The sequence below is a fragment of the Plodia interpunctella genome, chromosome 14, assembly GCF_027563975.2.
Source record: "Plodia interpunctella isolate USDA-ARS_2022_Savannah chromosome 14, ilPloInte3.2, whole genome shotgun sequence".
Lineage (NCBI taxonomy): Eukaryota > Metazoa > Arthropoda > Insecta > Lepidoptera > Pyralidae > Plodia > Plodia interpunctella.
This window is the reverse complement of record NC_071307.1, coordinates 2,813,184-2,837,441: the sequence shown is the minus strand read 5'-3', so window position 1 is coordinate 2,837,441 and position 24,258 is coordinate 2,813,184. Positions and strand designations below refer to the sequence as shown.

Genomic DNA, 24,258 nt, shown 5'->3' with positions numbered 1-24,258 from the left:
GACGTAATGACACAAACCAATGTCATTAGTGTCAACGTGCGAATATAACCTAATTTTTCATGATTCAATATTGTCCTCTTGCTTGTCGGCGAAAAATATTTAAGTTAAAAGGTATATGTACAGTTGCAAAGTAATTTATTACAATAAAAAATCTCTATACTAGAATAAATAAAAAGTGATAACGTCATGTCAGAGATAGAAGAGAGAAAATTAGAAGAAAGGACCACCAAGGCAGAGAAAGAAGTAAAAGCTATTGAAGATGAGTTGGAAAAGATTTCCAATGGAGATCTCAGCTACACGAAAGACCCACAGTTGGAGAAATTGCTATCTGAAAATGAAAAACTCAAACATCGCTTAGCAGTCCTTGAAAACGCTGTAAAAGCTGAAAGTTTGAGTTCACAAGGCAAATCTAATATGAAAGTTCAAAATTCTGACGTAATCGTTAAGAAAGTTTCCAAGAAACGTCCAACGTTAATAACAGATATTAATTCAGTGGAAGGAAACATATGCATATTGGATGAACTTAAGAATGTGTTTGAAGTTGCTATAGTTTCCGCTTATCCAGATCTGGAGGACCCCCCAGTAGTTATAACTCTCTCTGGGAACAATCCCAAGTTTGGTGACTACCAGTGTAATTCTGCCATGGCTATTTCGCAATTACTCAAGGCTAAAAATGTTAAAACAAATCCTAGGGAAGTTGCCAACAACATATTAAATAAGAGTCCTACATCACCCATCATTGAACGGATTGAAGTGGCAGGTGCTGGTTTTCTGAACATCTTTATAAATAAAAAACTAACTGAACATGTACTGAACTGCATTCTTCGTTTTGGAATTAAACCTCCTCCAGTGAAGAGGGAACGAATAATTGTTGACTTTTCTTCACCTAATGTTGCAAAGGAAATGCATGTTGGCCATTTACGGTCAACTATTATTGGAGATAGCATTAGCAGGATTCTCGAGTTTTTAAATCATGATGTGTTGAGAATAAACCATCTTGGTGATTGGGGCACACAGTTTGGAATGCTGATAGCACACTTGCAAGATGAATTCCCTGATTACAAGACTCACTCTCCTCCTATATCAGATTTGCAGGCATTTTACAAAGAATCAAAAAAGCGATTTGATTCTGATGAGGAGTTCAAGAAGAGGGCTTATGGCTGTGTGGTGAAGCTACAGTCCGGTCAGCCAGATTACATAGCAGCATGGAAGCTTATTTGTGATGTATCTCGACTAGAGTTCCGGAAGGTTTATGAACGCTTAAACATAAAACTCATTGATCGTGGAGAATCTTTTTATCATGAATTAATGAAAGTTGTTGTAAAAGAGTTAAAAGAAAAAGGTTTTCTCGAAGAAGATGAGGGGCGATTGATCATGTGGGGAGACCCTGTCAAACGGGATGGTATTCCCTTAACAATTGTGAAGTCTGATGGTGGCTACACATATGATACATCAGATATGGCAACTATAACACAAAGGGTAAAAGAAGAAAAAGGCGATAGATTTATTTATGTAACTGATGCTGGCCAAAACACTCATTTTGTCACTATAGAAGCTTGTGCGCGGCGAGCTGGTATATTGAAAGATGGTCAAAAAATTGAAAATGTTGTATTCGGAGTAGTACTCGGTGAGGATAAAAAGAAATTTAAAACAAGGTCTGGAGACACTATAAAACTTATTGCCTTACTTGATGAAGGGCTGAAGAGAGCCTTAGACAAGTTGATTGAGAAGGGCCGTGACAAAGTTTTAACTCCTGAAGAGCTTAAGTTGGCCCAGGAAGCTGTAGCTTATGGGTGTATAAAATATGCAGATTTGTCTCATAACAGGGTGAATGATTACATATTCTCTTTTGATAAAATGTTAGATGATAAAGGAAACACAGCTGTGTATTTGTTGTATGCTCTGACCCGAATCAGGTCTATCGCCCGCACTGCTCAAGTCTCACTTGACACTTTGTTAGCCGAAGTTGAGAAGACTGGTATCACATTATCTCATGACACAGAATTGAAACTAGCAAAGGTACTCTTGAGATTCCCAGAAGTTATACTTAAAGTAAGCAATGATCTATATGTTCATAGCCTGTGTGAATATTTGTATGAAATATCATCATCATTTACTGAATTCTATGATAAATGCTATTGTGTTGAGAAAGACAAGGATGGAAAAATAGTAAACATATTTTATAATAGACTGATGCTGTGTGAAGTCACCGCCCGAATCATGGAGAAGAGCTTTGAGTTTCTAGGCATCAAAACAGTCTCTAAGATGTAGTGACTATAAATAACATTTGATCACTAACCAATTTTTGAATGTTACTATTAACCACAATATTTTGTAAAAGTATTAAAGTGTGTTTGTGCGATTACTAAAAGTATATAGGTCTAAGTTATATGAATAAGTAAAGAGATAGGTTTTAGATTGTAAACTTTTTATTGAGTTCCCAAAAACCTCTACAAAACTATACCAGGGTCCATTATCAAAGGTAACATTCATGTAACATACAATCTGATAAAAAATTACATTCACTGGATACTATTATGTAGACCCAGAATAAATAGTGGAACAACAAATGTTTGCAATAAAATTAGAATTCATTGATGAATAGCATAGTGCTATAAGAATAACTTTAAAAAATAGCACAAAGATTTTAAGATATAGAAATACAGGGCTATGTAGAGGGAAGGTTAAGTCTGACGCCTGCGGGGTGATGACAAAGTATCAAAGTATTACCAGTTTGCCAATTAGTCTTTGAAAATTAGCCATTCCCCGAATAATTTTTTTATGCGATTAGGGTGCCATTTTGCTAATTTGTCTTTTTAGTACTAAACAAGGTCGTTAACACCCATGCCCCATCATAACTACAAAATAGATAGGCTTTTACGCAGCTTGTTATGTCAATCTAAAAGATTTCACTATTTGATCTGGGCCTTATAGAAGTATGCATTAATAATAATGATGTAACTCTTACATCTACAAGAATACACATTACATAATATAATAACATACAGACAAAAGTTTTGAGATTATTTTCAGCTGCTTTGAATTCCTCTATAATAGTTTTACGTCGCTCAATGCTTGAATGGGTTTCATACACTTAGTTACCAGTGGTGCTACCAGTAGAACTAATGGTAGTACCACAAGCTTATACTTCCAAGTGATTTTCAACATGATCATTCGTTTTAATTAAACACATGACGACAGTAAAGTAAATGGCAAAATGAAGAATAAATTGCATGCATCCTAAGAAAATAATCTCAATTAGTACTACGTTATTTTCGCTACATGTTACTTGAAATAAATATAATATGCTCGTTATATTGATTTAACAATTCCTGGTTCATATGAATGACTACATTGTATATACTTATATATTTATTTTATACTAACGGTGGGCAGAATTTAGGAGTATACATTTTTAGTACAATGCATTATTAATCTGGTTATATATGTACAGGTTTCTATATATTGTACAATATATATTTGATAAGAAAGTTGAGATCAGGAAGATTATATAGACAGATAAATGAAATATGTAAAATATTCAAAATAATTATCACATATTTATTTTTAGTTTCAAATATGAGATTCTTAGGGTATCATCAGTATTATTTTTTCTAAAGATATTCTAAACTACTAAATCCCTTCGGAAGACCGACTAAGAGCGCGGCCTCACTGCTCTGTTACGCTGCGTTGCGTTGAAATAGCGTGGCCGCTCCATCCTTTTCTAGATTTGACATTGACGTATATCGATGCAATACTTAGTTTTCTCTCCATTTATAATTACATTGGCAAAATTTATACAAAACAATAATTATCTACTTATAATTTTTATTTACTTTATCCGTATGTATGTATGTATGTATAATATATTGATATACTTTTATATTTTAGGTTACACACTGATCCGTGTTTATAATATCATTATAACATATTATATTCCGTGTCAATTTCAACCTTGACGTTGGCAAAATCATCGTTTGGGCGAACGATGGAGCCACGAAATTAAAAAAAAAAGTATCCTCTGACGGAATGCAGCCTGATGGAGCAGTGAGGCCGCCTTCTAATGTTACCAAAACAGTTGTGACAAAATACAGATATAAAACATTAATTTGGCTAACATCGTGTACACGTTAACTATTTGCACTACACATGAAATTTTAATAATATCCTAAAATACCTAAGCCACTCAGATACATAATTTGGTACATGATAAATACTGATACAGGACCCCAATCATACCCCAAATAAAAAACTAAAACCAGATTGACTAACTTCACCTACTTATAAATACTTTGCACTCTTTGTAATTATAAAATAGATTTTATTAAGGAAGATAAAATTCCCTTACTTTTACACTACATCCCTATACCAACTAACAATAAAATAAAAAAATAAAAACGAAATGTATTCAAATTTCCACTACTCTGTGAATAAAATTTATATATACAATTTCAGTTAATTAATGTAATTTTGTGCATACGCATCATGAATGTATGCATTATACCGAATTACCCTGTGGCAACCTTGACTAACCGGTTAAGACTTCAGTTATCCACTCAATCAGGACACCTTGGTTAAAATTACATATAGGTCATACCGTCGAGACCTATGTTTATAGCAATCAAATGACTAGAACTGTAAAAATCACTTTTTCACAAAAAAAAAAATAGTGCGAGTCGATTTGGAGTGAGACGCAGCTAACCAATCACAGTACGGCGACGACGATCACACCGCAATGTGATTGGTTAGTTGCGTCTCACTGCGAATCGACACAATAGTGAGAAGTGAAATGCAAACCCGCACTTCGTCCTCTGGTAAGGTAATGGAGCCATTAGGTTCCACTACATACAAATTATACCATTCTTGGTACGTATTAGGGGTATAAAACAAAAGAAGGCCAGTTTCACCAGGTTTTGATAAATATCTCTTTGATTATCATTCGTAAGGAGTCGTCTTATTCGTATTAAGTGTTGTTCTTAACAAACACTGGTGTCGAATTTCATTCAAGATTTCTAAAGACATCTGATACGACATACGACTACCGCCGTCTAGTGGCAAATATATTTGTCACTAACTAAAGTGTGCAGATTTCCTCACCATGTTTTCTTTCACCAGATGCAAATTGTGGCATATGAAAAAGATTGGTGTGCAAACTCTTGTTGCAGGAGTAGGATTCGAACCTGCGACATTTCCTTGCAACACTGGACCAACACCGCTACAAGGAGCTCAGCCCACACAAAGATAAGGTTTGTGGACTGAAGTACCATCTGTGTGCATCTTTTTATCACATTTCTTTTTTTTTAATTTAAATAATATTTAATCAACAATAAAAAGTTAAAATATTAGGTCGTTCCTACAAGCGATCCGAACGCCGCGGCCACGCTTTCATTACGTTTTTCCAATAATAGACAAGAATCCATTCAATAACCAGTATTTATGAAATAATTGCCTATACATAATGTAAATTTTATTAATATTTCATTTTAGAAATCCCTTCTTTAAGAAAATTGACGGATTGTAAAGACAGAGCGGCCGCAGCGGTTAAAACGCTTTTAGGAATGACTATTATGGAAATCCATTAAACTCAATAAACAACTCTTAAAATTTTATTTTAAAAACACACACGAGTATTATTAATTAATTATCCATATAAACAATTCAAATAAGATTTTTTTATAAATTATCAAATCTAAAAAACAAGTGCGTATAGCATTCTATTTAAACCTATTGAAAAAAAATAGCCTGTGGTGAAATTGGCCTCAATAATGGCAACATAGACAAGAAAGGCATCTTAACCATAGAGCACACACGTCTCTGTTCGAAAGGTTACAGTGAGCGGTTATTGAAAACGATTCTGCATGAAATTAAATGTCCATTTAGAGTCGGGATTGTATCCGGCGCGGCCTACTTTCCGGACAACCAGCTTTTGTTCGCCTGCAGATATGCATACGTAGCTGCCAATCATATATATCGATACTTACGGCCACACCGATCGTGTAAAAGCTTGCATGAATTAATTCAATTCAAAATGGTTCGAATTTTATTTATCTGTCACCCGAGTGTTTTCCATCAGCCTTAAAGCATGCAAGCATTTACTCGTACTCATGAGAAAATTATTACGAAATAAATATGAATTTTATGAATGGAATATTTTTACGGAATTGTTACTCAGTCCTAGTGGCCTTGAAAATTAGAGTGTTCCGAACAAACCAACGTTATAAGTTCCCGAATAGGTACGTCCGCCCTATCGTATAGGTACATTAGATACATATGGAAGTCTAGCAAAAAATCACACACACGATTGAGCAATTCTTAAAAAATCTAAGGAATAAATATGTAAAATTAACGGAACGCCGTGGAGTAAGAAAGATTCTATTGAAAACCCGATAATCGATACGTTTAAACCCTATTTGATAAGATTTACAAGACGGTACCATCAACGACATAAGTTGGTATACGACTAGGGCAATTTTACCTTTCACTGTACCTGCTGGATCAAACGAGTTGATCAACTTCTTTTGTCGTTGACTGTACAAGAACTAGCTTCGCTAAAATGTATAACCAACTATTCTATAGAAAATTCACATTGAGGTGTATAAAAAATCTCGTTGAAAAAACTGGATTCGTATAAGTATAGGTATAAAAGTTTCTAAAAACCCCAATACTTCATATAGGTACTCTAAAAGGGTTGGATTGGTCTCGAGATTCAAGAGATACGACTACAACAATACAATCAGTAACAATATATTACAAAATATACAGATTATAGGGATGTTGTCATATTTTTCTTAAAATAATTTAAAGCATATTCATTTGAGAAATAAGAAGAGAAATTGATTTGTAATTAAATAAAACGAGTATGTACGAAAAATGTGCCCCTTGCCACAAGCCCAAATGTTCACGACAAGTGCACGCATTGCACCCACATCACGCCTAAAAAACTACATTTTGTTTTGTATTAATTGTCGTAGTTAGTAGTTCATATATTTTTAATGAAAGAGGTAAAGAGGTACAAAATTTGGAATTAAAATATGACCATCTCATGGTCAATAATCGACTGCTATCGCCATAAAACTTAAAAGGCTTCGTTTTACGCGAAAGAGATTGGACTAATTTTACAATGTTTAACTTGTCTTCATTTCCACACAGACACAATCCCGTAAGGGGTAAATACATTACGTATTTATCCCTTACGGGGTAGACACAGCCACGATGACGGCTTTATTTGAGATATAATAAGCGACAGTTGCTAGTTTAAACTTAATTTCAAATGAAATTTTCGTACAATACCTATTTACTTAACTATATACACGATAGTTTCAATATAAGGCAACATCCCTATTGGAACATTGTTTATTTGGCCGAGCGCGTTCTAGCCCGCTGCCAATTAATAATTCCGGACACACGGTGCCGTCCAACAACGGCTAAAACAGACGCATGTTTTAAATATGCCTATCGATCTACTTCCTATAAACCGCGTTTTAAGTTTTCCCAAACACTAATAAATATATAGGGTAAGATCGAGACTTACGAATACGATCGATCCATAATATTATAGGAATATTAATCGGGCAATATGAAACGCGCTGTCAAATTTAATTCGCTACATATTCACATCTAAGTTTATTTATATGATACCGAACCGACAATGTATACGGTCAACAGCACATCAACTTAGCTAAATTAATTGAAAATTCGCCTCTATTACCAGGTAACTTGATATGAAGTTGACTGTACTAAGGATCAATTCACGGGACGGCCCGCAAATCTAACAATACCCTTTATAATCTGCGGCCTTGCGATCGAATTAGGATACAAGTATAGCTAGAGAGCTAAAATAGTCGAGATTCAATAGGTTAAATGGGCAGTCTTCATTGGCAGGGCCGGATTAACCCTCGGCGCCTCTAGGCAAAAGATTTTTCATAGGTCCCCATCTTCCTAAAACCATATTATCTAACAAAACCCTAATGTCTCCCCGCGTTTGTCACGCGATGATCACATGAAAATTTTCATTCGAAATATTTTCACGTGTTACCCCGGGGCCCTGGAGGGTTACCTAAGTCCAGCTTAGTTCATTGCGTTTTGAGTTCGGGGAAGAGATTTCGCAGTATGGCCAGGTAGTGCACGGAGGCTGCGAGGGCGACGAACACGTGCCATATGGCGTGGGCGAAGGGCACTCGGCCGTCAGACTTGAAGAAGAAGACGCCGATGAGGTACAGCACCCCCCCGGCCAGCAGGTCGTTCATCGCGGGGAACTGATGCTGGAAATGAGGAAATATATTGATTATGAATTTATGTAGACATCTGAAATCGCTTTTGGATTGTAATGTATTAAGATTGGATTGTATTAAGTTACTTTTTAAATATTAATATGGAAGGGAGACATTACTGAGCCGAACGATGTGGGATTAGCACAAATCTCTTAACTTATCCAAAGTCTAAGGAGGAGAAATAGGGGCAAAAAAATTATACAAACTTCTATTATCACCTCAATGACTTGCTTTTATAGGGTAGGTAATATAAAATTTTATATGAAAAAGTGCATGTGAAAGTCTAACTTGGAAGTCAACTCGGTTAAAAGATGTGAAACAAATTTTGCAATTTAACAAAAGAGTACTTAATTATATATTTTTAAGTTGAAACTAGTTGGCAGAACTTGCAGACCAAGATACAAATTTCATTACATAGTGATATAAATTACAACTTTTACGTTGTTTGTAAGAAACCCTAAAACATAAAACATTCAGAAAGTTGGGACATTAAAATTAGACATAAAAGATCAGACGCGTAATACCAAAAATTCTCCACTTTTTCCATCCTCTGAGAACCCTAACTCAATTTAAGATTACTATACCACAATATAAGAAAAAACTAAGTAGGTATACGAAATACGGGTAATATACAGTCGACCGCATATCAAGTTATCCTGTCCAGATTTTTAGACCGCGGTATTAGCGGCGAATTTAAAATGAATTTGAGTAACGTGGTGTGACTGTACTTATGAATAAAAGCAGTACACTAATTTCAGTCAAGCAAATTGACTTGGACAATAGGAAATTGAATATTCAAGGGAAGAGAGGCCACACGAGTTTATTTTTCAGTTTACGGTGGCAACAGACACTTGTTTAAAAATCGGCCATTCATTTAAACTATTATTTTAAAGAGGTAAGCGTTTGTCAGTTTGTATGTTGGGGGCGGGTAATCTCCAAAATACCGAAGTGATTTCAAAAATTCTTTCACCAATAGAAAGGTACATTATCCAAGATTGCTATCGGCTATATTTTATCTCAAAATTCCCACGGAAGCGAAGCCCTAAGCAACATCTAGTGTAATACATAAAACAAAACACGTGTACAGAACAACTCTATCGAAAATCGAGTTGACCCGAGGTCGTATTAAACTTGCTCAATCACATTAGTACCCATCGACCACTTACGCTACGGACAGACGGGATTTTGTTTCGTGTTGTAATAAAATGATAGCCATTTATAAAATTGTTCTCAGCATTAATAATGCATGTTGCATTTATCGTATTAGGTTTATATTTTATTTTTAATTGATATATCGAACCATGACAATGTCTCTTTATTTGCAACACTTACGTCGGCTAAACAGCTAGAAGAAATTAGAATCGATATAATATAAAGAATATAATTGGCGAAAGCAGAGTCGCGGGAAACCCTCAGGGTGACAACCACAACTTCCTAAAAAGACAACTTCCGAAATCGACAATTTCCGAGAAAGTCTATTCTAAACTCGTCAACTTCATAACTGGTACTTCTTCATAACAATTGAAAAAAAAAGATATTATAGGCAGTATAACGATCAATATAGAAGACAAATTACCAGTAAATACACACTTCTGTGTCCACAAGTAAACGAGTATAGTTACTATGTAGCCAAGGCGATCCACACGATTAGTTTAACATTCTAAATGCTAAAACTAAAACGGTAAGCGGGAAAATAAAATCTATTCATACACTTTATCGGTCAAAGAGTGGGCAGACTGACTTTATCACAGGAAAAACAACGTAGGTCAGTTCTATTCTAGTTATACTTCGATGATCTAATTCTGATTGATTATGTAGATCTATTTGAAGCCAGAATGGACAACGCTATTAAATCTAAAAAAGAAGTGACAATTAAGTACATAAGTACTCAAGATCTTTGTTCACATGTAAACGGCATATATGACCCACTTGCCTTCTATTTATACGATATGGTAAATAGTGGCCATGTCCATTAAAATGCGGTATCTATGGTAAACATGCGACCTCTTGTGTCACCAGTCGAGAGGCTCGTCTGTCTACGACAAATGTAAATTTGGCGGGAAAATAATGAGGAGTCAGTTTCTTTACTTTGTAACATTTGCAACTTAGTTTTCCATCTTAAATAAAAATATATATATATTTTCCCTTTTTGTCAGAAGTTGTTAGCCGATTCAGAATTTCAGATTCTATCTCTTTCGCTTTCTGGGCTATATGAGATAGACGAAACACGCTGACAAAACTAAGCCAAAGGAGTTTAAAAACCACAGAAAAAATGTTTAGATGAGGTTCGAGGACTAGGCACAATATCGAATTAACTCTGATTATTTTGTTCTACCAACAGAATCTATAAAGAGTCTTACCTAGCAGGATGTACTATTTTTCGGTATGCAGTGTTTAGGCTCGATATAATAAAGAGTACTTCCTAAGAAAAAAAGTGAAGAAAGTCCTTAACGGTAGCTTTAAAAGAAAAATCTACGCCAGTAGCTTTGCCTTTAAAATAAAGGTGACACATAATCTAATCTGTATTCCGAATCAGGAGCCGCGGCAGTCCATTTCTGTTAGGCAGGTATAAAAGTAGTTTGCATTCATAGTGTAAACCGGAAGTAAATGCTTTATTACATACTTTGAACAAAGTACTTCATAAAACCCTTTCGCGATTAGGAACATCTACAGAATAATTAAAGTTACATACGCACTCTCGACCTTTCTGTGGCGCAATTTAGTTGTTGAATATTTATTTTCTTTGTGCGAAAAATAATGTTAAATTTTCTCGGAATGTTCGGAACGAGGGGCGCACTAAGGGAATTAGACCTACATGAAATCGGGTATTTATGTAATCCGATTTTGGTTGCTGATAGAGCACATTACACATCCCTTCTATTTATAACCTGCTTACGATTTCACTCTCTCAAATGTCCTTTACTTCCCAACACCAGATAATAGTTACAGAATGTTTACTTAATCAAAATGCTTGGCAGTTAGTAGGCAAATAAAATAAAACTAGAATTGAAATGGCTCAGAACTCCTCCGGGTCGCCTCACCTCCATTGGTCGTAGTTGCTCGGACAAGGGCCACGGTAGAAACTAAGAGAGTACAAGGCCATGGGTACATACATAAGACGGGCCCCAGCCCCATGACGAAGTACAGCAATTGCTCCAGAATCTTATATCACTCGTGGAAGATTTGCTGATACAAGATCCATAACACCGCCAACACAGATGGAATACAGTGAAATGATAGAAGACAGTGATATTTCTGTACATACATTGGATGTGAGGATGATGGCTGCGGGCCCCAGCCCCATGACGAGGTACAACAATAGCTCCAGCATCTTATATCTCTCGTGGAAGATCTGTTGATACGTGATGCCCAACACAGCCAGTAGCCAGATAGCCCAGCGTAGCTCCCGTAGCATCCAACAGGACAGCGTGCCGACTGTTAGCCACGGGAAGTAAGATGAAGCGATGAAGATGTAGATCATAGCGCGGTCGCAGCGGTGGAGGAAGTGCTTCATTTTCCTGGAAAGACGGGAGAATTTAGCTCATGTTTGTGGAGATTTCACAGGGAGATGTTTTATCGCCTACATGTATTGAATCTTTTCATAGAATCTGTAGCATAAATAATCATGAGTTAAGACTTGGAGAACTGACGTTTGGGCCATTTCTGTATGCGAAAGTTTCCAGTTTGGATCTACGCTTTTATCCGCGTTGAATTTCGCAAATAAACAAAAGAATCATTTTTGGGATCCAAATTTCACCATCATTCAAATCGAGAAACTTTACACCACGAACTAAAGAAAACTAGAGAATAAGTAAAATATTTTCTTGCCAAACTATATGAAATAAGGAATAATTTTATGTAGGTACTAATAGTACATTAGAAGGAATCCAATATTCTCGCGGGAATAGATAAAGCAATATGAATCTTCAAAGGGACCAATGGGACCATGATATCAAACGACCTAATCGGAAAGGTTTGTCTATTCGTCACTGAAATAAAGTAAAAGTTTCACATCGTAGAAAAATAATACGGAAACTTGATTGCCATACATTCTTCGTAAAAACACCGAATGGGAATAGCAAATGACTATCAGTAATAAAACAAATTGCAAATCAAAAATTCAAAATGACCAAGCCGATAGTCTCTTGCTTATAGGTCTTGCATCAAATAATAAGCTGGTCACGTACGTCGAAAACTTCGACCACTAAATGATCAAAGGTCGAAAAGCATTCTGCCGCCCCGGACAAAATAGGATGTATTCCAGCATTTTTATAACGACGACATCCCATGTTGACTGAATAATAATGATCTTGACATGATTGATTATTCAGTCAATATGGCTTGACATCAATCAACATCTATATATCCCAATCTGCAGGCAGTTTAAAAATTACGATACCAGCAATTTTGATATCCTACAATCCCAACTAATATTACAAATGCGAAAGTAAGTTTATTTATTTGTACGTTTGTTACCTCTTCACGCATTATCTACTGAACTGATTGTTATGAAATTTCGTACACGAGTAGAAAATAACCTGGAATAGCACATAGGTAGGTACTTTTTATCACGAAATTCGTAGTAATGCATAAAACTAATATTCTCTATCTACAGACAGCTTGAAAAATACGATGCAAGCGATTTCAACACACATAAAAAGCCAAAGGCTGTTCTATATCGGTCCACTATTCTGCCGGCAGATTAACCACTTGTGCAGAATCAAAGCGGATATAAAGTGGATAATGTGTGCCACAGCTCGGCCACGACTGAATAGCCTTCGTTACAAGACTAGGGTTGCCAGGTCGGCAAACCTAACAGACCAGCCAGCTTGGCCGGGCATTTAGGTAAAAAGATCGGACACCCTATAAATATTATTGTCAAGTCATCAGTCAAAATTAAATGTAGTGATCGATCGTGATCGCCAGGCTCGACTTGTGAAGTGACTATGATTCAAGTGAAAAAAGCCTCCGGACTAGCTGGACACCGTTTATTTTGGCCGGACTCGCAATCAAAAAGACTAGCTATGTCCGGCTTTATCCGGACGCCTGGCAACTCGATACAGGACCTATACTGGCGCTAGTAAACTAATTTTCAGCACAAAGTACTGTTCAAAATTTTCCTATATTTAAAAGATAATTTATGGATCTATAATTTTTTTTGCACTTTGTAAGTGGAAAATGGTTAGTACTTTGCGATTTCCAGGCATACAATCTAAGGATATATTGAAAAGAGGAGGAGGAAGGGTAAGGCTAGGGACGGTGGCAGTGTAATCTTCTAACAAAAAAAAAATCATTATGATAAAGTTAATCCGAGAAAAGTTGACAGCCCTAAATATAATTTAACTAGTTAAACACTTTGGATGAACCCGTACAAGATGAATTAGGAAGATCATCAACGAACCTACTAGAATCTAGGTTACTCGGATCGATCCCACCAGCGTCATTCGTTCACCCTGGCCTTGTTGGCGTTACGTGAGGAAACCTTAAAGATGGCTTCTGAAAGGATTGGGGCTATTTCTGAACTAAGCCCTGATGTTATATGATGAGAAGGGTTATGTTACGTATTGTGTACGGTGTTTACAGTAAGTACCAATTTTTATTTCGATTTTTTTTTCATGACATGAAAATGTATTAAGTAAGGCACAATTTCGTTGTTAATGGAAAATTTACTGGTGCAGTGTATAAAACAACGTTAATTAAACAACCAGGTATTAATTGTGGGACTTTTGATGTTTTTATCTCAAAATAAATTAAGCTACTCTGCCTGTACCTTGTAACCCTTGTACCTTGAATAGAAATCTGTAAAGAGTGTCAAACTTTCGAGATTATTTTAGCAGATTTTTTTCATCGTGTAGTAGTATACTAACAAAAGAACCTTAAAATCCTCGGATAAACAAAGTGACTGAAATAGAGTTACACAAAGCACAAATGTGTAGTTTTAATTGAAAAAGTTTTTCTGAAAAAAGGAAAACTTTTCTCATTAAACTCAGCTCGTGATAGCTTACTAACACTGTACAGTCTCCAGTTGACAGAGTCAGACACAAATACATCAAAGCTATACTATACATATACCATACCAAATTCAATAACAAGTTGAAGAGATTTAAGAAACTAAAGTTTCAACGCGCTAATCTCGGAGATCATCGTAATGTCCACATTCAAATGGCCCGGGCATTATTAATATTGTTATAATGAATCACCTAGTCCATAACATACACTTAAATAATGTTTATAGAAATTTTTTTTCTGTGTGAATTTCAATATAGATGCTGATACAGTATATTACGTCTTACCTAGTAGCTGTATGGCGGCCTTGTTAGTTTTGTACAGTATGTACAACATCGTCAACATCAATTTGAATGCCAACTTTGATAATACCTTTGTTTTTGAGACTGCGTAATGAAAATTAAGTTTTTTGCAGAAAGGCCACTTGTCATTATACAACATTAAATAATCATTAATAATGACAACATAATAGGACTTTTATAGTACCAAAAATTTTAATTGAGTTCAAAGATTTATTACAATATGCCAGTGAAATACGTAATAGTTTAACTGGTTGAACTAACTACGTAATTTGTGGAAAATTCGCAAGATCCAGGCTCTGGCAGATGGGCAGCGTGGCAGATATTACTCAAACAGAGATGGGTTTGGGGTTACGCCCAGTATTATTCCAGTTTCTTCCCAAACAGCCGGGCGTAAACCCATCTTCTGTCGGGTTTGCGATTAAACTTTTTGGGAAGAAACTGGGCAACTATTGGGCGCAAACCCATCTATGTGGTCAAACAATACAATCCCAATTCTATTTATACCAAGAGTGCCTAGCCCAGGTTCCTCTTTTATTTCAGTTTGATTAAAGCGGCTGGATAAATGCGCAGGAAAATTATTTTATTTCTCACATTTTCGCTGGGAAAAGATACTTTTGTATTAGATAAATGTGGTATTGGAAAGCGGCATTTCATGGGAATTTTCACGAGGAAGCCGGTGTTCAGACTTTATAATAACATCGATCTGGGAATCTGTTTGTTACTAACAGATTTGGTTTAGCAGGGATTGATTGGTTAAATATATATTTAAACCCTCGTATAACAAATGTAGTCTCTGTAACTATTTTATAATATAAATGTAATAAGCTCAAGTGTTAAATGAAATAGTGCAAATTTTAAATGTTTAAATAATATGTATTGACGACCGTGGCCTAATGATCATCATGCCCGACTGCTACACTGGGGTCCAGGGTTCGATCGCCGATCAGGTCAACATGGAAAATGATCTTTTCCAGATCGATCTGGGTCTTGGATGTTTATCTATATATATATGTTATAGAAAATAGTATCGTTGAGTTAGCATCCCATAACACAAGTTTCGAACTTACTTTGGGGCTAACTCAATCTATGTGATTTATCCCTATGAATTTATATGTATATTTATTTATGTAATTAATATTAATGACATATTTGAACCGCAAACGAATCGCAATAAAACTGGGATATTTGTTATTTTGTTCGTTATAAGGAGATATTAATAATAAAAAATATCATTGTAATATTTTATGAAACGATAAAAGTAATTTAACAGTATTTATTCCACTAATGTAATTATATGGTTGGACATTAAAACCACATTAAGACTATCAAGCGACATAAACATTTCACAAATGTAAATACATTCATTTCATACACAAATCATATTTTATGAGCAGATAAGTGTTATCATCTAATATAATCCAATAAACGTGTCTTACAAAGCAATCGAATTAATATAGACTAACTAGATATGATTAATCCATGATCAATCACAATACAATACGATTACGAAACAAAAAAATTGATAAGAATAATGGTACAGTTTTTGGCGTGAACAGGCTTTACTTGGTTAGGTTACAAAATCAGTCAAGTACAAGTCGGACTCGCGCACTGAGGGTTCGGTTTTGCTTTGTTATGTTCTTACATACGTTTTCAGATTTATTCTTTTCCACGTGCTGTATGTAGGTATATATTTTGTTTCATGATTCTAGATCGGGACGGGAAGTACTCTATAGGTTTTGAGTCCCATGTGAAACCGCAAAATATACCTGTTTCATAGAATAGCAAGATTAGTTGAATGAAACTTTAACAAAGAATACTTATAGAAAAACGGCTTAGTTACTAATTTTCTTACTTCACGATCGGCGTATAATCAATTCATTAACGACACGTATTTTATTCGTCAAAATCACGCGAAGGTGAACGTAGGGCAAGTAGAGCAAATATATTCGTTACCCATATGCTAGAATATAAAAAATTCAAACACAGATACATTGACCCAGGACATACCTATACAAGTATGTCTTGCCCGCTGGTAGGTAACAATAGCATTCCCAAAGAGGAATGAGGTCAAGCAGGCGACCGGTAGTAAAATGACAGCCGAATCTTTAAAATTTTAAGATTTATATTTTACGATGATCCTGGCGCGATGAATATGCCTATAATGCCACAGACGCGAATACGACTAGGGACACGGCAAGATGAGAGAGATAAATAACTCATACTGTTCCGTTCCACCTTTATATTCTGTTAATTTCGTGGGTCTTCAGGGTTTCCCTAATGTCAGTCTCTCTGACGTACAAAATCATGCTAGTGCGAGTGAAAGAGAAAGTTTATGAATATGCTAAACGTCCAACAATGGTAGTGCTAGCGTAGTGCCGCAATCGGCAGTGCTAATAGAAACTACGAGGGGAGGTCAAAAAGTTCGCGGAATAAGGGGGAAGCGGGTTGAAATTAAACACCAAACTATTTTTCCTTTTCAATATATTCTCCCTTAACTCTAATACATTTTTCAGATCTCTCAAATAACTTATTTATACCATCGAAAAAAAATGATTTATCTTTGGTGTCAAAATAGGCCGAAATTGCCGACTTTACTTCTTCATCGTCGCCAAATGTTTTTCCACGCAGCTCTTTTTTCATTTTTGGAAATAGATAATAGTCACTGGGTGCCAGGTCTGGACTGTAGGGTGGGTGGTTCAATTGTTCGAAGCCGCATCGGTGAATGGCAGCCGTCGCAACATGGCACATGTGAACGGGTGCGTTGTCGTGCAGAAGGAGCACACCTTTTGACAACTTTCCTCTTCTTTTTTCCTTAATAGCTTCTTTTAATCTTTCCAGTAAAGAAGCGTAGTACTGTCCGTTATAGTCACACCACGTTCATTATAATCGATCAATAAAATGCCTTCTGTATCCCAAAAGACAGTCGCCATGATCTTGCCAGCCGATTGTGTCACTTTGTACTTCTTTGGAGGAGGTGTGCCTTTTTTATGGCACTGCATCGACTCTTGCTTCGACTCAGGTTCATAGTGGTGAACCCAAGTTTCATCACCAGTAACAATCCGGGCCATAATTTCTTCCTTTCTCTCTCCACAGAGCTCCAAAAACTGACGAGAACACTCGACACGTTCACGTTTTTGAAGTGGCGTGAGCATTCTCGGAACCCATCTTGCACTGACCTTAGTCATGCCAAGATGATCATGTAGAATATTCAAAATACTGGTTTCGGATACTCCAATCATTGCTGCAAGCTGCTTCTTCTTTAACCGGGCATCTTCCAATACAAGTTTTTCTTTTTTTCGACGATTTCCGAAGTGGTGGCCTGAATTGGCCGTCCGGAGCGTGGGTCATCTTCAATGGACTCTCTTCCTTGTTTGAAAAGACCATGCCACTTGTAAACCATGGTTTTTCCAGGGGCAGAGTCCCCGTAAACAGTCAACAGCTCTTGAAAAATAATCTGAGCGGATTTTCCTTGCTTGGTAAGGAACTTAATAACGGCGCGGTGTTCAATTTTCTCCATACTGGCTGATTTCTTCCCGATTCAATTGTTTACAGGTCGATAACTCAAAAGTTAATGACCCGATTACGTTCAAACTTGATGTATATACTCTTAATGAGGTGCTCAACTAGTAACTACCTGAACGAGTAAACCTACCCCCACCAACCCCTCCATTCCGCGAACTTATTGACCTCCCCTCGTATAGTACCGTGCTACCTACAAGTAAAGATCAATTAATGAAACTTTTATAGCACATCTACAGCGTATGGAACGGAAGGTGGCAAATCAAATCAGGTGGTAGTGATAAAAGTGCTAGACCAGCATCTAATCATAGACTTTTAAAGCAAATAGTGCAGTTACTAAACGCATGACAACGTCGACCACTTTTGTGCAAGTACAGATTGAAGAAAAGGCAATAAAGGAGAAAGAGAAGAAAAAGAAAATTCATTAGAGCGTACAGAGAGTAGTGGACATGGAAATAAGAGAACAATCGCTACTAATATTGTGGCGCAGTCGGTATAAGTTGTGATTGAGATAAGGTTTACGAATGCGAAAAAGAAAAGCAAATAGCAAACAAAATATAAAGCAATTGATACAGCAAAGTTCCAAATAATCAATAAACAGAAGTAACTTCTGATGCAGTCGGTAAACGCAACAAAAACAGTCACAAGTGATAAAAATAAAGGCACTCACGTGTCAGATCTACAGCAGCATACTGAATGGAAGGTGGTGGACACGGCGAAGAGCAGGCATAGGGCGAGACCATAGACAACCGCGGCGATGGCTTGTGGAGCGTTAGCAGACCGCGTGAGGAGCTCCCGCGCACCGAACGAAGCAGGCGCCACGCATAAAGCGTGCGTGCAAACGTTAGCTACATTCTCCACCTGATAAACAAAGACATTTTTTTATAAGACATATTTTAAATTTGAATCTGTCCTTTGATTTCAGAATTTTAAAATAAGGAGCGCAGCCAGTGGGCTGCGACCCGAACATATAATCACTGTAGGCAATTCAGGTTTCATGTCAAAATTAGGACTAATATTGATAAAGGATTCTTTTACACGATGGAGCCATAACACAAGAAAAGAAGAAGAAGAAGTGATTTTGACAACAAGAAGAAGAAGTGATTTTTTATTGAAGATCTAAAGAGATTGGATGAAAATTCCAATCAATAATAGAAGCATGATTTGGCAAAAAACAAAATAAAATCAAATGGAATAGTTCAATTTTAAAGAAAATTATACAAGTACATTAGTAAGTAGAAGTACATTTAGAATTGTTGTCCTTCCTTACATAGTAAAACTTTAATTACCTAATCAAATAACTAAAAATAACTTGTAAATATTCGATAGGTACTGACCAGTGTGGTAATATCGATTGTATTGTTTTAAGTAGGTACCTACTTCACTACATAGAAAACAAAGCCGCTTCTCTGTCTGTATGCATAAAGATCTTTAAAACTACGCAACGGACATTTATGCGGATTTTTCAAATACCTAGATATTTTCATTCTTGAGGAAGGTTTACATGTAATTATTGTTTTACCCGCGTGAAGCCGGGAAGTCACATTATATAACATAGCTAGTACCTATTAAAATAGATACGTAAAGAATACTTTTCAGGTACAAATGATAATAAAGGAAGAATGATCTGATTTTCTAATAGGAAATCTAGAATTTCTAACTAAACATCAATCAAGTCACAATGAGTGCTACATCTAACAATTTATATCGGTTTACTTCACCGTTTAAATTATGCAATCGAGTAGTCATTAGCTCAAGATAAGATGGAGTCAGACTTTTGCTTCTAGATTGTAATTATTTACCTATTTACTATTTGTATGTTAATGGTCAGATTGGCTTCAAAATATTTTTTACTCTTTTTAACAAACTCTTAGTTTCACACTGTATGAAGTTTGATATACGGGTAAAATATAATTATAACCTGGAATAACATATAGGGTCCTTTTTTATCCCGAAATTCGCACAGGAGCGAAACCCGAAGCGCACTAGTTAGAATATAAACATAGCAAGCTGACAGGTAGATTATTCCATAAAAGCAGTAGTTCTATAAATAGGTCTTTGAAATACGAACGCGCATCTCTCGGATATAATACAAATGGATTCCATTTTAATCCGACACCCACTCGCTCGATACAAAGTAAACAACATACGACCCGGTAAACATCCCTTGTGCAGTTAATGACTATAAATCTGAATTACGTGGTTCACCCTATTGAGATTCTATTTCTTGAAATCTCAAACAAGTGAATGGGTTTCCCAGTTCATGCTGTTCATGGTTCTCTGCAATTAGAAAAAGAGGGACAACACCGAGATGGACTAAGTAGGTATAAAGTGTTTGTAGTAGATGTGGGTATGTCAGGAAAGTTTCTGATACTGATGAGGACCCCTGATAATGGTATAAGGTAATGACGAATGTTTTTGAACATTGCGTAGTTTCTATGAGAGCTTTTGTTTCCGCAATGAAAAGCCAGCAATATACCAAATCCGCAAAGGTTCGGAGATTTATTTCTCGATAATGGCATCGTGCTACAAGTCATTATTTTTCGGCAAAAGACAAATATATTGCCGCCAATGGAGAATCACTTGACTCATTATACTTGCGCAGTTGCTATGAAACAGAAATGATTTATTTTTTTCAAAAAAGGGTAGGTACCTAGTTTAATGAGTGTTGTTGCGCAAGAGTTAAACGTGAGTTAACTCTTGCGCAAGGCTCAATACAGCGAGCCTTGGTGACGGTCAGTGTCAATATGATACGCTAATAGCAACCAACTACAAAAACATTTAAATTTTAAACCTTAAAATTCTTGGAATGGGTGTCTAGTATGCATTATACATAGACATTTGCAAGTCTTATTGTCAATTAATTAGCAGCTTTAGCAAGGATAAAAACAGTATTATGGAAATAGGTAGATGTTCACAACGCAAAGCCCAGAAGAAAATAGGTACCGAAATTAGTCAACCGCATGGCATTGTCAAGTCACCACATATATATTTCATCTATATATCTCCGGCAATAGCGGCGATTTTTCAATGAATTTAGATATATGGATATGTGGTTGATATAGTGTCCTATAGAAACTTATTTATTTATTGTGTATACTATGGAGGGCACTTATTGAGGAAATGAGAAATAGAAAATATGAAACACTAAGTTATTACTTTAACAATCGGTTGTCGGTTGACAATAAAATATCCTAGATATTACAATAGTAACAAGCATAAAATAGACCCTCAGTGTCATTACATCGAAACTTTATACGGTTTATGCCACCAGCTATAAAAACAACAACATGATGATATAACAATAAAAGTAACGTGACACGAAATGTAGTAACTAGGTATTTATCATTACTACCTAATATAAAGAACTAGCTTTTGCCCGCGGCTTAGCCCGCGGTAACTTTGCGGGATGAAAGGTACCCTTTGTCCTTCTCCATACTTCTAACTATATATAGTAGGTAGGTACATGTCAAGAAGACTGGTGGAGTAAATAGAGTGTAATGAGGTAACAAACAAACTTACTTTTGCATTTATAATATTAGTTAGCAAGTGGCTTTCCGCTGTCTGTCTGCAACGGATTTTGATGATTCCTGAGGATGGTTTTGGTGTATAATTTATTATAGTTTTAGCCAAGCGAAGCTGGGAAGGCCACGCCGAGATAAAACTCAAATTATCAATATGTCAACAAGAATATGTAAGTAACTAATGCCGGTTCCACAATGTCGTCGAACTGTTTGACAAACGTTGGCAGATTGGATTCGGCACAAGTACATTACAATACTTTATAAGAATGTAAAAAGGAAGAAAACAATTTCATTGATAGATAGAAAACAATATTTGGAAACATTGTTTTCTTCCTTGGAACACTATAAACTTGGAACCTACAAAAAATCATTGACGTACAAATTGTGGCCTTGAGACAAGCAAGTCAAGTTTAAATACATTTTTTAATTTCAAAACAATATTTAATATTAAAAAAATCGTCAAAATAACGCCATTTTTTTTGACGTTTAGTTTCAGACCAAAGTACAAATAAATTATACTTTCAAATAAGTATGAAAAACTTGTAACACTTTCCCGTGTTTGGTTTAAATAAGTAAACATTCATGATCTACCTACATCGTTCTTCAGAAAGCCGTTGGACTAGCTCAGCGGTTTAGAAACTTTAATATCATGGTGGACACATTTTTAATACATCTATTAGTGGACACTTTGAGCCGACTGGAGAAGTAGTAAGTAACAGAAAAATATGGACTGTTTCTAAAACGTCCGTAATCAACTTCTGTAGCAACATCCTGCCCTCGCGTGACCGCGCGTAATCACTTGCATATCTGAGACAGACACTAAACATCACACATTTACAAACAGATGTACTTTTGTACTAGCACAGTATAATAACAGTATGTACTACAAAACTGAGATAAAACATGACACTGGCTGACTGAAACAAATTGCTGGGTATGCAGCTTCCTGGTTCTGGCAAGGGGTAAACCCAAGAAGCAAATAGTCTGATAACCAAGGATGCCAAAGATCATGTAAAGTGGAGGGGGAAAAGTAAAGTGAACCACAGGCTCTGGCTGAGGAAGCAGCTGGGCGAACATTCAGGTGAGAGGTTCATTTGCTTTACACAACAGAGAGAACATAGACTACAAATTATTATTATATATTTACAAATACATAATAATAATAATTATAAATTATTATATTTCATTAATGAAGAAAGGTCTTTTGTTATGTACCTACATATGTTGCAAAACAAAATGATATTTCTTGTTCTCATAAATGTGATATATGTATAATGGTGAGCATTCATTTAAAGCTTACACACAGAAGCTATTTGTGTTCACTATCAATGTACATCTAAAGTTAAAAACTTCTCATTAGTTTTATTTACTTCATAAAGATATTTAAATTACAAAAGCATACAAAAATGTATCTTTGTGATATACATAGGTATTTTTGATTTGATACTTTTTCATTTAATTTTTTAAATTATTGGAACTTTTTACAAGACTGAAATTTGGTTACTCCTTATGTATATCTACATTATATAAAAGTGAAGAATATTCAATCACCCATCGCAAAACTACTAAGACAAAAATGATGAAATTTGGCAAGAAAGTAACAAGAAGGTGTTACAAGTTTTTACTTCAATCATGCTTTAATTCTTTTTTTGGAAGGCAAAATTAGGCAATTTCATTGATGAAATAAAACAGAAAAACAAACAAGATGTATTTAATATAGTTTACTTACACAAAAATATAAGAAAAATCTACTAGAAAACTTACACCTTGGAATAGTACATAGGGTACTCTTTATCCAATTGTATGCTTCCAATTTTTATAGACTGAATTATAATAATCATAATAATTATTGTATATGATTTAAATCAGAACATAACAAAAAAATCTAGTTATAGTAAATATACAACAACTTTCTAGGATTTTAATAGACATACGTAAAATAACTGAAAAAACTTATTTTGTAATTCAATATTCTCACATAATTTTTCTATCAGAAAATCAATCTTTATCTAAAAGTTATTATATCAAATATTATTTCGATTGATATGTTAGGACAGTATACAAAATCCATATTTAAAGGAAAGTAATAAAAGTTTAAAAAGAGCGGAGTATTACCTTTGTTGGGACATACGCCCTGTTCGAAGTAGCTCTCTCATTCATCCATTTCACCCTCTTCAGTTTCTCCCATGGTAGATCAAGATGAAAATTAACTTTACTCTCATTGAATTTAGATTTTAATTTCATTATTAACACAGAAAATAAACTAACAACGTCACCCATTTGCTTTACGTTTCTAGCTCCCGAATTAAAATCTTAAGTGGTCATGAGACCAGTAGATATAATCTTAAGTTTTTATATTTTTTGTTATTCATATTATTTAAACAATTTACGATTTACTATAATAGAACACATTTTTTTGTAATTTTTTAACACAGCGACCAACAGGGTCGATCGCACTTGACAGAGTGAATTATTATTTTTGTTTGACGTTTGGTTTTATCGTAGTGGGTGACAGTGACATTTCACATAGCAGTCAAGTGTAAATTTTTAATAATATTTCAACAATGTCCACTAGATGGCGGTATATAAAAAACTAAGTAAATTTTAAGTACCTAGGTTAGGTACCTATTTCACCAT

At 35.4% G+C, this 24,258-nt stretch overlaps 3 protein-coding genes across 4 annotated transcripts in view; 2 read left to right on the top strand and 1 right to left on the bottom strand.

Annotated features, from left to right (window-relative positions):
- The first annotated feature begins 23 nt into the window (after window positions 1–23).
- On the top strand, window positions 24–2,418 carry ArgRS (Arginyl-tRNA synthetase). The gene has a single exon (XM_053754805.2). The coding sequence runs from the start codon at window positions 187–189 to the stop codon at window positions 2,269–2,271; it is 2,085 nt and encodes a 694-aa protein (XP_053610780.1). The 5' UTR covers window positions 24–186; the 3' UTR covers window positions 2,272–2,418.
- Window positions 2,419–5,293: 2,875 nt separating this feature from the next.
- LOC128675404 (uncharacterized protein) lies at window positions 5,294–24,100 on the bottom strand. Its single transcript, XM_053754806.1, has 4 exons — window positions 23,737–24,100; window positions 18,768–18,958; window positions 11,536–11,788; window positions 5,294–8,261 (listed from the first exon to the last, which is right to left on the bottom strand). The coding sequence occupies exons 1-4, from the start codon at window positions 23,899–23,901 to the stop codon at window positions 8,073–8,075; spliced, it is 798 nt and encodes a 265-aa protein (XP_053610781.1). The 5' UTR covers window positions 23,902–24,100; the 3' UTR covers window positions 5,294–8,072.
- LOC128675400 (ATPase family AAA domain-containing protein 2-like) overlaps window positions 22,243–24,258 on the top strand; it is a 29,984-nt gene continuing 27,968 nt past the window's right edge. Inside the window, exon 1 of one of the 2 annotated variants that reach the window (XM_053754801.2) lies at window positions 22,243–22,329. The gene's annotated coding sequence lies outside the window, so the exon portion shown is untranslated. The other variant, XM_053754799.1, reaches the window with a different exon arrangement.

Bases quoted from the DNA above. Each gene is read 5' to 3' on its own strand.
- ArgRS (XM_053754805.2), top strand. From the start codon at position 187: ATGTCAGAGATAGAAGAGAGAAAATTAGAAGAAAGGACCACCAAGGCA.
- LOC128675404 (XM_053754806.1), bottom strand. From the start codon at position 23,901: ATGGGTGACGTTGTTAGTTTATTTTCTGTGTTAATAATGAAATTAAAA. The intron at 18,959-23,736 runs GTAATACTCCGC...TTTGTTTATCAG, and splicing joins GGGCGTATGTCCCAACAAAG to GTGGAGAATGTAGCTAACGT. The intron at 11,789-18,767 runs GTGAGTGCCTTT...CCGTCTTTCCAG, and splicing joins TGCTGCTGTAGATCTGACAC to GAAAATGAAGCACTTCCTCC.